The sequence below is a fragment of the Furipterus horrens genome, unplaced genomic scaffold (genome assembly GCF_987537825.1).
Source record: "Furipterus horrens unplaced genomic scaffold, mFurHor1.1.pri manual_scaffold_1, whole genome shotgun sequence".
NCBI classification, from domain to species: domain Eukaryota; kingdom Metazoa; phylum Chordata; class Mammalia; order Chiroptera; family Furipteridae; genus Furipterus; species Furipterus horrens.
Window position 1 is genome coordinate 204,912,856 of NW_028327171.1, and position 11,965 is coordinate 204,924,820.

General features: G+C 56.9%; 2 protein-coding genes across 3 annotated transcripts; one reads left to right on the forward strand and one right to left on the reverse strand.

The window, feature by feature from the left end:
- Window positions 1–179: 179 nt before the first annotated feature.
- CHPF (chondroitin polymerizing factor) lies at window positions 180–5,048 on the reverse strand. 2 transcript variants are annotated; one of them, XM_090284462.1, is made up of 4 exons: window positions 4,390–5,048; window positions 2,829–3,402; window positions 2,157–2,336; window positions 180–1,845 (listed from the first exon to the last, which is right to left on the reverse strand). In XM_090284462.1, exons 1-4 carry the CDS (start codon window positions 4,701–4,703, stop codon window positions 586–588), a joined length of 2,328 nt encoding a protein of 775 aa, XP_090140588.1. In that variant the 5' UTR covers window positions 4,704–5,048; the 3' UTR covers window positions 180–585. The 2 variants fall into 2 exon arrangements, with proteins under 2 accessions (XP_090140588.1, XP_090140577.1); XM_090284451.1 differs by lacking the exon at window positions 2,157–2,336.
- TMEM198 (transmembrane protein 198) lies at window positions 4,690–11,762 on the forward strand. The gene is made up of 4 exons (XM_090284491.1): window positions 4,690–6,077; window positions 8,629–9,204; window positions 10,450–10,652; window positions 11,034–11,762. The coding sequence occupies exons 1-4, from the start codon at window positions 5,909–5,911 to the stop codon at window positions 11,169–11,171; spliced, it is 1,086 nt and encodes a 361-aa protein (XP_090140617.1). The 5' UTR covers window positions 4,690–5,908; the 3' UTR covers window positions 11,172–11,762.
- The last annotated feature ends 203 nt before the right edge of the window (window positions 11,763–11,965 follow it).

Genomic DNA, 11,965 nt, shown 5'->3' on the forward strand with positions numbered 1-11,965 from the left:
ATAAAGAATTCTCTGTGTGTATGTGTGACCAAGCTGGGAGCTAGGGCAGGGCTGGGCATATGCATGACTTGGTCCCCGGGAAAAGGAAATCCAGGCCCAGTCAGGACAAGGAGACTTCATCCTCACTGCCAGCCCTCCCTGCCCCCTGCCTACCTTTCAAAAACTCAGAATCATCCATCCACACTCAGCCAGTTTATTAAAGGCAGAGAGCTTCATCAGGGGTCCAGAAGGGATAATCTGGGAGACCCCCACACTCCTCTCTCAGCTCCCCTCTTCCCCAACAGTCATCTACAGCCCAGCCCCCAGGGCTTGGAGGCAGGCCTGGCGTCAGACAGACTGCACTACATAAATACTGAGGCCACAGCTTGAATCAGCAGCGTCTGGGGCAGGAATTTGGGGTAGGAAGGGGTAGCTCCCAGGGCACCTCCTGCCAGGCTTGTCCTGAGGCTGAGGACCCACAAAGCCAGACAGAGCGGCCCAGGGGGCTGTTCTGAAGTCTGAGGCTGTCCAAGGAGACTGGCATGTGGCTCTGGGTGGTTGGGGGAGAAGCACTGCCAGGCCAGGGTTTTGGGGTGCAGGATGGGGTCAGGTGCTGTTGCCCTGCTCCTGCTCAAAGAGCAGCATGGCGAGCTGGGTGCGGGAGCCCAGGCCCTCCAGCACGCTCTGGCGGCAGCGGTGGTAGAGGTCCTCACTGAGCCTAGCGCTGCACGTCTGGGCCCGGTAGCGCTGCAGCAGCGCTGGCTCCACTGCCCGCAGCACGTGCAGGCTGGAGAAGCGCAGGAACAGCTCGTACACATCCATGCTCTCCAGGAGCTCCTCCTCCTGCTCCGAGGCTGCTGCCAGCCGCCCTCGGGCTGCCACATAGTCAGAGTTGTAGAAGCAGGCCTCACTGGCTGCCTGGCGATCAAAGCGGCCCGTGTCTCGGCCCAGCTCCGGGGGGCCTGGGCCCTGTGGTGGGGCCACGGCTGGGTGGAAGGCCTGGAAGTGCATGGGAAAGAAGGTCTGCCAGCCAGAGATCGCGTGCATGCGGCAGCGATTCAGAAAGTCAGGCGTGAGCACTGTGTCTGGCCCGGCCAGCAAGAACAGTGTGTCCAGCGGGTGCTTCTTGGAGAGCAGATCCATGAGGCGCAGGGGTGAGGGGGCGGCTGTCTGTACACTGAGCCAGGGTACCCGGGCACCGGGGAAACGCTGCTCTAGCTCTGCCACATGTGCCTTGACAGGTGCAAAGACATCTGCATGGGCGGCCCGCTGGGCCTGTCGTGGCTCATACAGTAGCAGCAGGGTCAAGGCTGCTGCAGTATCGCCAGGCTCGAGAGCTGCAGTGGCGAAGGCCTCCAGGAAGCCAGGGGCCAGATCACGCTCGGTCGCAGCCAGAGGCAGTAACACAGTGAGACGTGAGGCCTCGGTGACATAGGGCACAGGCAAGATCTCCACGCGGCTCAGGGGCCGCAGCAGCTGCACTCGGTGAGTGAGGGGCCGACGGCCGCCCTGGGGGGTCAGCGCCTCCAGCTTCAAATCCAGTGTGTACTCCATACCCCGAGCAGGATCGAAGCGTCGGTAGCCATTAACCAACTGCTGCTTCTGGAGTCGCAGGGCTGGGTGGTAGCGGCGGTTGAGTTCCTCCAAGGCTGCCCCGAGAACATCGGCCACATCAGCCCTGTCAGCCCCACGCAGAGGGCAGCGGGGTGAACCATCAGCACAGGAGAAAGCATGTTGCTCAGTGAAATAGTCCCAGCGCAGCACCTCAAAGCGGGAGGCTGGGCGGGATGGTGCTGGAATGCCCACGGGCCAGGCGGCTGCCCGCTCCCCATCAGCTGCCAGACGGCTGGTGTTCTGGATCTCCCACTGGTTTGGAGAAACAGACCATAAGCAAGGCGCAGACCCCACGGACCAGCACACAGCTAGGAGACTGGGCAAGTAGCAGGCACCACTCGGGATGGTCCTGTCTCCTGCCAACCTCTGCCCTCCTGGGGTCCCTACCTATCCAGTCCCCAGATGGAGGCAGCCAGAGAGTTAAAGGGGGGGCTTCTCAGAATGGATAGAAACAAAGAGGGACAGGAGGCAGGTGTGTTCTGATTCTAGTACTCATATTTTATTTCCCTGGGATCTCTAAGACTTCACAAGACCTGCCCTCCCGCCCCCTACCCAGACCATACCTGCAACTCCTGGATCTCCTGGTACGTGCGTTCTAGCTCAGCTCGGGCAAAAGCCTTGTGCAGCTGGTACATGTGCACAGGGTCACGCACAGGGTGGGCAGTCAGGGCGCTGCGGAAACGAGGGTCTCCCTCCTGCACGGGCTCCCCAGAGCTCAGCTCCAGGTAGCTATAATGTACTCCCTGGGGAGAGGAAAGGAACGGGTCCATACTGGAAAGAACGATGGAATAGCTTCCACCCTCACCTCATGGTATGTGTCTCATCTACCCATCCTATGACCTGTTGTGGACTTTCAGTCAGAATCTGTGGGTGTAAATACCGTGACAGTTGTGAGCACGTGTAGCCTTTGCTAGCTAGCTCACCTATGAAATGGGCATGCACATGATCTCAGAGCTGTCCAGGGGCTCAAATAAAATAGTAATCGCCCATACTGAACACCTATTATGTGAAAGGCTCCCTTATTTTTCCTAATTTAACAATCCTAAGCAATAATTATTTCCGTTGGTATGGACGAGGATACTGACGCTCAGGAGACTCAGTGATTTACCCAAGGTCACAAGGATAGAAAAGGACAGAACTGGCACGGAAACCAAGCCTGTATCTCCAACCACCCCTTTGCCTCTCAGGGAAGTGCACGAGCTCAGATAGGAGGCACCAACGGGATGGCTTCTCACCTCGTGGTCGCCAGTGCAGCCCACCCCGGTGGCATCAAGGATGCAGCGTCCCAGCCACTCATCCGGACGCGCACTGACGATGTCATTGCGGCAGCCTTCCAGGTGGGGGCGCAGCTGCTGCAGCAGAGTGCGCGACAACAGTACCCCAAAGCCGCCATGGCAGTAGCGGCCTGGGGCGGGCTCTCCACCGATGAAATCCTGGGGCCGGCCCAGATAGAGGTGGGCAGCGGCTGCCAGGCTGAGGTGGCCAGCTAGGCGCGCCAGTCCGTGCGCCTCAGTGTAGGTGGTATCATGCACTAGGAAGAACCAGTCAAAGTCGTCACCGTGCTGCTCCAGCAGGTGGCGCAGTGCCAGGTGCAGGTGGCCGATGGGCCTCTCCTCGCCCAGCGTCACCACGGCCATGCCTGGTGGTGCCCGACGGCCTCGAGAGCCTGTCAGGAACACCACACGCTCTAGCCGGTGCCCCAGTGTGCGGTTCACGGCCACACCCAGAGTGGGCAACGTGGCCTGTGAGGTCAGCACTGCCACCAGCAGCCTCTGCCTGATGCCCAGCTCGGTGCTGATGTAGCGGGTTCTAGGGAGGAGACAGCACAAGGTTATCAAAAAGACAATCGGTGTGGGAAGGAATAGGATAAGAATAACAATTCTCTCCCAGGGGTCATGCAGATTTAAGCGAAAGATTAGTGTTTTGGAGAGATGGCGATATTCATGCATATATGAAAGATACTGTGGGTCTGATTCCCTGTTTCACTACTTAGTAGTTGCGTCCCTGAGCAAGTTATTTAACCTATCTGTGCTTCAGTAGCCACATCCAAAAAATGGGGTTGATTCAATCTACCTGAAGCACTTAGGCAAATGCTTGGCTCATAGGTACTCTACACACCATGTATAGAGGACTTATTTCTATGTAAATCTGCCAGTATACCACAAATACATCACATAAATGATGTAATGGAATATGTGGCACAGGGGCGTATTGAGTGTGTTTGGGGGAGAGGCAAACTGGAGCTCAGGAGTTCCAGTAACTTTATCTCCCATAACGCAGAAGGTTAAGTTGCAGAACCGGAATTTGAACTCAGTGTTACTTAGGAGAAATTATTTTAACGCCTGGGCAGAGGCATTAGTAGTGGGATGGCTACATCACTCCTCTCCCACAAATCTCATCGGGAGGTGTCCCACCCAGGAACAGGAGATTCAGGTAAATCTCAGTTCTCTCTCTTTTATTTCCCTCTCTCTATAAACCCATTTTATATATCAATAATTTCTCTAAACCCAACAGCCCAGCCAGGGAGCTAAGGGGATCCCTTCGGGGCACCATGGAGTCGAGCCGGTTTGCACAGAGGCAGACAAGTTCAGCCCAGGCCGGACGGGGCCCAGAGAGGGCCCCAGATGGGCTCCACAGCTCCCCGCGAAGCAGGGCCATCGGAAGTTATCCGGGCCCAAAGACTTCCTGGCCGGCCAGGCTCTTCCTTCCGGAGCCTGACCCGGCCCCCGGCGGCCTCCCCAGAGCACCCGTCGCGGCCGGTGCCCACGGGGTGGAGCTGGCGGGGCTGATCCCTACCTGACGGCCTTTTTGGCGGCCTGGCCAGGCTGTGCAGGGTGGTAGGGCAAGACACGCGGCTCCCAGTTCTCCCCCGCGGCTGCGCCGGCCCCGGGTCTCTCGCGCTCAGCTCCGTGCTGCACTGAGTTGGGCCGGCGCGCCGCGTTGGTGTTGCCTCGCGGCGGCAGCTCAGAATCTCCGGGTTGGGGCGGCCCTGGGCCGCACGGCTCCTCCACCCAGGTGACGCTGAGTAGGCTCAGAGTGAAGCCCAGGGAGATGCCCACGGCCACGGGCCCTGCGGGCCGCAGCACTGACAGCAACAGCGATGCCCGCATGGCGCCCGGACCGCGGGCCCCCGGCCCGCAGCAGCCCCAGAGCAGCCAGAGGAGGCTCCGAGGGGGCGGGCCCGGGGAGGGGGCGTATCCGGAGGGCCTGGGCCAAGCGGGTGGGCCTGCTCCCGCCCCGCGGAGCAGAGCCCGCGGCCCGAGCGGAATCCCCTACGCCGCGCTCCAATCCCCCTCCGGCCGGCGCTCTGTACAGCTCAGGGTCCCGGCTTTAGGCGCGGGAGCCTCCACTGCTGCCGCCTGTCCGACGTGTCACTGCGAGGGCCCCGCCTCCGGGGTGGGGTCTTGGGCTCCAGCTACCGGAGAGGGAGGAGTAGGGGGAGGTTAAAGGGGAAGGACCCCCGGAAGTGCCCCCTCCACAGAGAGGGAGAAGGAGACGCCGGGGCGGAGTCCTCTACTTCCCCCGGCGTGGTTGGTGCGTCCCGCGTGACGTCAGAAGTAGCCCGCCCCTGCCTGGGTAGTGCGCCCGAGTGACGTCAGGAGCCGAGGCCGGAGCTGTCCATCAGCACCAAAGGCCGCGGGCGGGCTCCGGGCATGGGGCCGCGGCTCTGGGGCAGCCCGAGCCTCTGCTCTTCCTTCTTTCCCTTCCCCAAGCCCAGCCCGAGTCCCCGGACGCCGTGGGACTGCAGTGCCAGTCGGTGTGGGAGGCGGAGCGGCGCCGACGCCGCGCAGAGACTGGTCCCTTCGGCCCAGCAGCTGCATTCCCCGCACGACGGACTTTTCCCGGACCCCGGGCATCTGGGGCCTCTGGCGCCCCCCAACCCCGGACCCTACGGCCTCTGCACAGCCTCTTTCACTCTAAAGCTCAGGTCGCCTCCAGCCCAGGTAGATTTTGGACGATCCCGGATTCAGTCGTCCAAAGACGATCTTGGGCGATCCCGGATTTAATCGCCCAAAGACGAGTCTCCTGGCTGCCTCCTCACCGGCAGCACACTGCCCTCATCTCCCCCCAAACCAGTCCCCCTTTTAACTTCTTCATCCTGGCCCCCTCTAGCCTGGCACTTTTGTTCCCTTTGTCTTTTGTCCTTTACTTTAGGGATGCCTGCCGTGGGCACCACTCCTTTGTCCAGTGTGTCCTTGCCTAGTTCTCCCACTCCCATTCTTGCCCCATTCTGGTGGAGACCCAGGACTCCTCCTTGACTCCAACTTCCAGTCAGGCTGACCTGGGAGGGCGACGCCCTTTCGTTCCTAGCACTATGCCAGGCACTGTGGCGACACTGCGATTCCAGCTGCTGCCCCCTGAGCCAGATGATGATGCATTTTGGGGTGCACCCTGTGAACAGCCCCTGGAGCGCAGGTATCAGGCACTGCCGGCCCTCGTCTGCATCATGTGCTGTCTGTTTGGAGTCGTCTACTGCTTCTTCGGTGAGATCCCCCAACTCATTCCTCAGCTGGGCTTCCCATTGTTTCCCTAAGTTATTTTTCTGAGGCACCCCAAATCTCCAGAACTTCACCACCACCACCATCACCATCACCACCACCACCATCACCTCCACCACTGCCACTGCTAGTACATGAATAACTATCTTTTCTTACTTTCTTTAATCCTACATGTTCTTAGATCATCTAGACTCTAGATCCTAGAGAACACAGGTTTTTAAATTAGGCATGCTTCAATTTGAACCTGGCTTTGTACCTTACCAATTGTGATGCCTTGGGCACATTAACCTGCCTGAACCTCAGTCTTCTCATCTGAACAGTGGGAACAGTGATATTTACCTCACATAGTGTTGTTGTGAGAATTAGTAGGGACTCAATAAATAATACCTATTGTGGTGAAGATTTGTTTGGGTCCCTGTGCTAGCTAGAAAATGAAAACATTTAGCAGGATAATGAGACATGGTCCCTTACCACAATGTATAGATGGGAGAGAGACTTCTTAAATATTCATGCCTGTGATATATGTTATAGTCGACACTTAAATAACACAAGAGTTTGGGGTACAGTAAAAAATCCACATATAACTTAAGTTGGTCCTCAACACCTGCATATTCCCAACCATGGACCCAAAATACTGTTTTCAGTCTGCAGTCAGTTGAATTCATGCATGTAAAACCTGGGAGTATGGAGGGCTGACTGTATATTTACTGAAAATCTCCATGTACAAGTGGACCCCTGAAGTTCAAACCTGTGTTGTACAAGGTTCAGCTGTAGAGTAGGCTAGATGATAGTCACACACATGGAGATGGCCTACAAGGTAGGCTCCACTAATCAGGGCTGCCACGAACAGTTGTACAGGACAGGTACTATACAAGAGCGATCAATTGAACAGGCAAGTGGGGCCTGAAATCCAGCCCATGTTCCAGTTGCCAAACTCTAGGCCTTGGCATTAGGCTGCTTTGCCTAGAGGAAGGCACACCTTTTTCTGATTTGCACAAAGGTGCTGGATGGACTAGTGGAGTAAGTGCCCAGTGACTCTATAGCAAGAGTTACAGGACTTCAGAGAGGAGAGCAAGCACTATTGTAGGGGAGCCCAAGGAGAGCCTTCAGGAGGTACATTATAAGTGACTGAAAGAAGTGCAAAGGAAACTTGGAGGTCTGGGTTCCAGGCTTGGCAGAAGTGGGTGAGACTTGTGCTCTGATGCCTCTATACCTCCCCCTAGAATGGCTGGGTAGTAGGCAGGAATGGGAGCCAGATGGTCCTTTTTTTCCCACCCCCAAACTCTTGGCTGAACAACTGCAGAGTGGGCAGAAGAAAGTGCCCCTCTAAGGATTTGGGATACATTCTGGGCCTCCAAAGAGTCTGTGTCACCTCCCTCCCTCCCCTATCCATACCCACTCCCTCTGAAGTTGCTCAAAACATCCTGACATTCCCTCTCCTGTGCTTCCCTGTCACCTTACCCCTCTTGGGTGCCTGACTCCGTGGCTCTTGGACTCTGAGCCCTTGTGTACACCCTTCTCCTCGTTCTGACCCCAGTTGCTTCCCTTCATTACTAGAACTGGATCTCCTCTTTGATCTTTCTCTTTGGCTCTCCCTGACCCTCTACCTGCATCTTCGCAATTGTTTAGGATCTACAGGTCCCTCACTCTTCCAGGTACCCTTAGGGGGCCCAATGGCCCTGTAACCTCCATTTCCTGGAACTCCACAATCACTATTTCACCCTATAATCCTCATTGACCCCCTCTAGGAGGCCTATGGCTCCTTGTAAGCCCTAGTAACCCCCAGCCTAGTTACCTCATCACCTTTTATCCTAACTTTATTTCTCCTAACTCTCTGATTCCTAGGATCTCATTGCCTGATTGCCCCTCACCCTACTGTGATCTCAATAATCCCATTTCTCTGGCCTCAATATTACCCTCTCTCTGAAACCCTTTAATACTCTCAATGATTCCACCCTGTCAATCCCCTTGACCTGCAAAGGCCTCATTTGGAACCAGTCCCTGATAACCCTGCTTCCCTGTTCTCTTTGTAACCTTTTAATGACGTCTGTCTCTGAAGCTTGTGACCCCTCCAAGACCTTGTCCTTCTGAACCTGTGTGACCATCATCTCTCAAATTCTTTCTGATTTCCAAATACCTCATTTCTCTGAACAGTTCCTCCCCACAGACCCTAATGATTATTGCTGATCCCCTTATGACCCCAGTGACCTATTTCTCTGACTCCTATGACTCCAAAGACCCCAACGACCCCATCACCGATTCACTTTTGACTCCAATGACCTATCTCTGATTCCGCTAACTCTCAAAGGTCCAACGTTCACGTCAATGACTTTTTCTAATGACTTCTCTCTCTGATCTCCTTTGACCCCAGTAACCCCTTCACTGGTGCCCTCAGGACCCCAGTGACCCCCGATTCTCTTATCTTAGTGTCCTGCCTCTGGTTCCTCCGTGATTCTATGACCCTGACCCCTCAGACTCCTTGCCTCCATCGCGGTGACCTCATGTTGGCCCCTCACTAGCCCCTGTTCCCCTCTAGGTTACCGCTGCTTCAAGGCAGTGCTCTTCCTCACTGGGCTGCTGTTTGGCTCGGTGGTCATCTTCCTGCTGTGCTACCGAGAGCGGGTGCTGGAGACCCAGCTGAGTGCCGGGGCGAGTGCAGGCATCGCGCTGGGCATCGGGCTGCTGTGCGGGCTGGTGGCCATGCTGGTGCGCAGCGTGGGCCTCTTCCTGGTGGGGCTGCTGCTCGGTCTGCTGCTCGCCGCTGCCGCCCTGCTGGGCTCCGCACCCTACTACCAGCCGGGCTCCGTGTGGGGCCCCCTGGGGCTGCTGCTGGGGGGCGGCCTGCTCTGCGCCCTGCTCACGCTGCGCTGGCCCCGGCCTCTCACCACTCTGGCCACCGCTGTGACTGGTGCCGCACTCATCGCCACCGCCGCGGACTACTTTGCTGAGCTGCTGCTGCTGGGGCGTTACGCCGTGGAGCGGCTGCGGGCCGCCCCTGTGCCCCCACTCTGCTGGCGGAGCTGGGCCCTGCTGGCGCTTTGGCCCCTGCTCAGCCTGATGGGTGTTCTGGTGCAGTGGAGGGTGACGGCCGAGGGGGACTCCCACACGGAAGGTGAGAGGGCACCACCAGGATGGGCATAAAAGAAATGGGGGGAGGGGGAGGCGGTGAGCAATTCAGGAGTAGGGGAAGAAGCTGTACACACCAGCAGTGGAAGGCCTCAGTAGGGTGAGACAGGTGACTCGCTTATGGTCTGGGAAGATAGACCTCAGTGGTACCATTCATTCTACAAGATGTATGGAGCAGCAGCTCTGGGCTGAGCCCATTCCGGAACTGGAGATACCGCAGAGACAAAACAGAGAAAGCCCCTGGTCCTTATGGGGTTAGATTTGGGTGGGTGGGGGAGACAAATATACATGCAAACAAACAAGATAACTCCAGTTGTGCAGAGTGCTATGAAAGAGATATGCTCGGTAATATGAAAGAGGGACCTTTCAAGGCTATTATAGACAGGGTATTCAAGGAAAGCACTTGGAAGAGGTGACATTTCTTTTTGAAAGTATTTATTAATTTTTTTTAGAGAGAGGGGAAGGGAGGGAGTAAGAGAGGGAGAGAAACATCAATGTGTGGTTGCCTCTCACGTGCAGCCAGCTGGGGACCTGGCCCACAACCCAGGCATGTGCCCTGACTGGGAATCAAACCAGTGACCCTTTGGTTCACAGACTGGTGCTCAATCCACTGAGACACACCAGCCAGAGCTGGAAGAGGTGACATTTAAGCAGAGTCCTGAGGATAAAGCAGCAGCCAAGCAAAAAGCTAGAGAAAAGGGAATAGCCAGTGTAGGGGCCCTGGGAAGGAATGGGCGTGGCTTGCAGAGGAGGCAATGCTCCATCGTGGTGACCTAGGGATGCAGATGGTGTGTGCCCTCTGGCCGCAGTGAGGACTCCAGATTTTATTATGAGGTTTAAAGCAGGGAGAATATGCTCTAATTTAGTGTATGGGATGCTCATTCTGGCTGCTGAGTGTAGAAAGCACCGGGGAAGGCAAGCGTTGAAGGGAAACCAGTGAGGAGGCAGCTGTGGTTGTCCAGTTGAGAGATGATGATGGCTGTTCTCAGGGAGTCACCTAGGACTCAGGGCTGGGAGAGGGATAACATCTGGGGTGGGGGTACCGAGAAAGAGCCTTCCACAAAGACCTTCAGAGGTAAAGAACAATGGAAGTCCCATCTGGGAGATGGAAGATCAGGAAAGTTACACAGAAGTTACACAGAAGGGGGATCTGGAAGCTTGGAGCCCCCACACAGGAAGGGTGATGATGCACGTGGGCCTCTGAGACTCTCCTCTGCCCATCCCTTCCCAGTGGTCATCAGCCGGCAGCGACGGCGTGTGCAGCTGATGCGGATAAGGCAGCAGGAAGAGCGCAAGGAGAAGCGGCGCAAGAAGAGACCCCCGCGGGCTCCCTCCAGAGGCCCCCGGGCTCCTCCAAGGCCTGGACCGCCTGACCCTGCTTATCGGCGCAGGCCAGTGCCCATCAAACGCTTCAATGGAGATGTCCTCTCACCGGTGAGCACTCCAAGCCCCTCCAATCCGAATGGGGGACAAAGGAGTGTTGTAAACTCTGTCCAAGCAGGACTGGGCTTTCCCCAGGGGCTCGTCACTGTTTAGAAGGCTTAGCATTTGTCCACCCATCATAACCCCTACACCAGGAGCCTGATGGGTCCAGCTCTGGGATGGGGGAAAGGTATCTGAATAAGAATTTTAATGAGGTATGGCACAGGGTAGGGTCTCAGGGCTGTGGACTATGAGCGTGATGAGGTCCTAGCTCTACAGCTGTCTGGGGTGAGTCACAGGCTTGTGGGGTTGCAGGGAGAGAATGTTAGCCTGAGGAGGCTCTCAGGGCAGGGGTCTGTGGCTGCACTCACATCTGTGTTTACTCTCCCACAGAGCTATATCCAGAGCTTCCGGGACCGGCAGACGGGGAGCTCATTGAGCTCCTTCATGGCCTCACCCACAGACACGGACTATGAATATGGGTCCCGGGGACCACTAACAGCCTGTGTAGGGCCCCCTGTGCGGGTATAGCAGTATAGCTGCTCCTGCCTGCCTGGACTCTATGGTCACTAGCTCTGTTAGCTTGTGGGGAGGCCTACTGGTCTACCACGCAGCCCACCTGGCCCTGTGGCCTATGGCTGTCCCTCTCCCCTCCCTGGAGAGGACTGGCCTGAATGCTAGAAGGGAGGACCTGTCTCAGGCTGGGCCTGGCCTGAGGGAACAGCTTCTCTTAAGCTCTCAAAGGGCTCCTGAGGGACACAAGGTGTGAGCCCCTTTGGGGTGTGCTCAGGGTTGTGAGTGTGTCACCTGTGTGTGCGTGTGCATGGAGGGTGGGCTTGGAGAGGACACTGGGACCCTTGCCTTAGATTTCTGATGGGTAGGGCTTCTGCAAGGTTGGCCCCACCTCCTCTCCCCTTGCTGGGACCCCATGGGCCACTCTCCTGCATGTCTAAGTGGAGGATGTCTGCCTTCTTCCCCCTTGCTCTGCTTCTCAACCGGATTCATCCAAGGCTTCTTGTCCTTGTCCACTGTAGCACCCCTCACACTGGTCCCCTGTCCTCTGCAAAGCCACCAGCCTGAGGGCAGTGGCAGGGGATGGGGGTGGGGGGTGCTTCTCTGGGTTGGGTTGGGGAGGGGGGCACGGGCGAGGGGGCTTAAATGCACGATGCATGTCTGGTGTCTGTCATGCCACCCTGGACACCTCATGCTTCTGTCTCCCTCCACCCCACCCTGTTTTACATCTTTTATAAATGTGCCAAACTGTGTGGCTTCTGCCAGGAGTGGTGGTCTTTGGTGGCTGGCACGTCCATGGGCCAAGTTAGAAG

Excerpts from the sequence above, each read along its gene's own strand:
- CHPF (XM_090284462.1), bottom strand. The coding sequence starts at position 4,703 with ATGCGGGCATCGCTGTTGCTGTCAGTGCTGCGGCCCGCAGGGCCCGTG. Across the intron at positions 3,403-4,389 it reads GCCGCCAAAAAGGCCGTCAG|AACCCGCTACATCAGCACCG; the intron begins GTAGGGATCAGC and ends TCTCCTCCCTAG. Across the intron at positions 2,337-2,828 it reads GCTGCACTGGCGACCACGAG|GGAGTACATTATAGCTACCT; the intron begins GTGAGAAGCCAT and ends TCCTCTCCCCAG.
- TMEM198 (XM_090284491.1), top strand. The coding sequence starts at position 5,909 with ATGCCAGGCACTGTGGCGACACTGCGATTCCAGCTGCTGCCCCCTGAG. Across the intron at positions 6,078-8,628 it reads AGTCGTCTACTGCTTCTTCG|GTTACCGCTGCTTCAAGGCA; the intron begins GTGAGATCCCCC and ends GTTCCCCTCTAG. Across the intron at positions 9,205-10,449 it reads GGGGGACTCCCACACGGAAG|TGGTCATCAGCCGGCAGCGA; the intron begins GTGAGAGGGCAC and ends ATCCCTTCCCAG.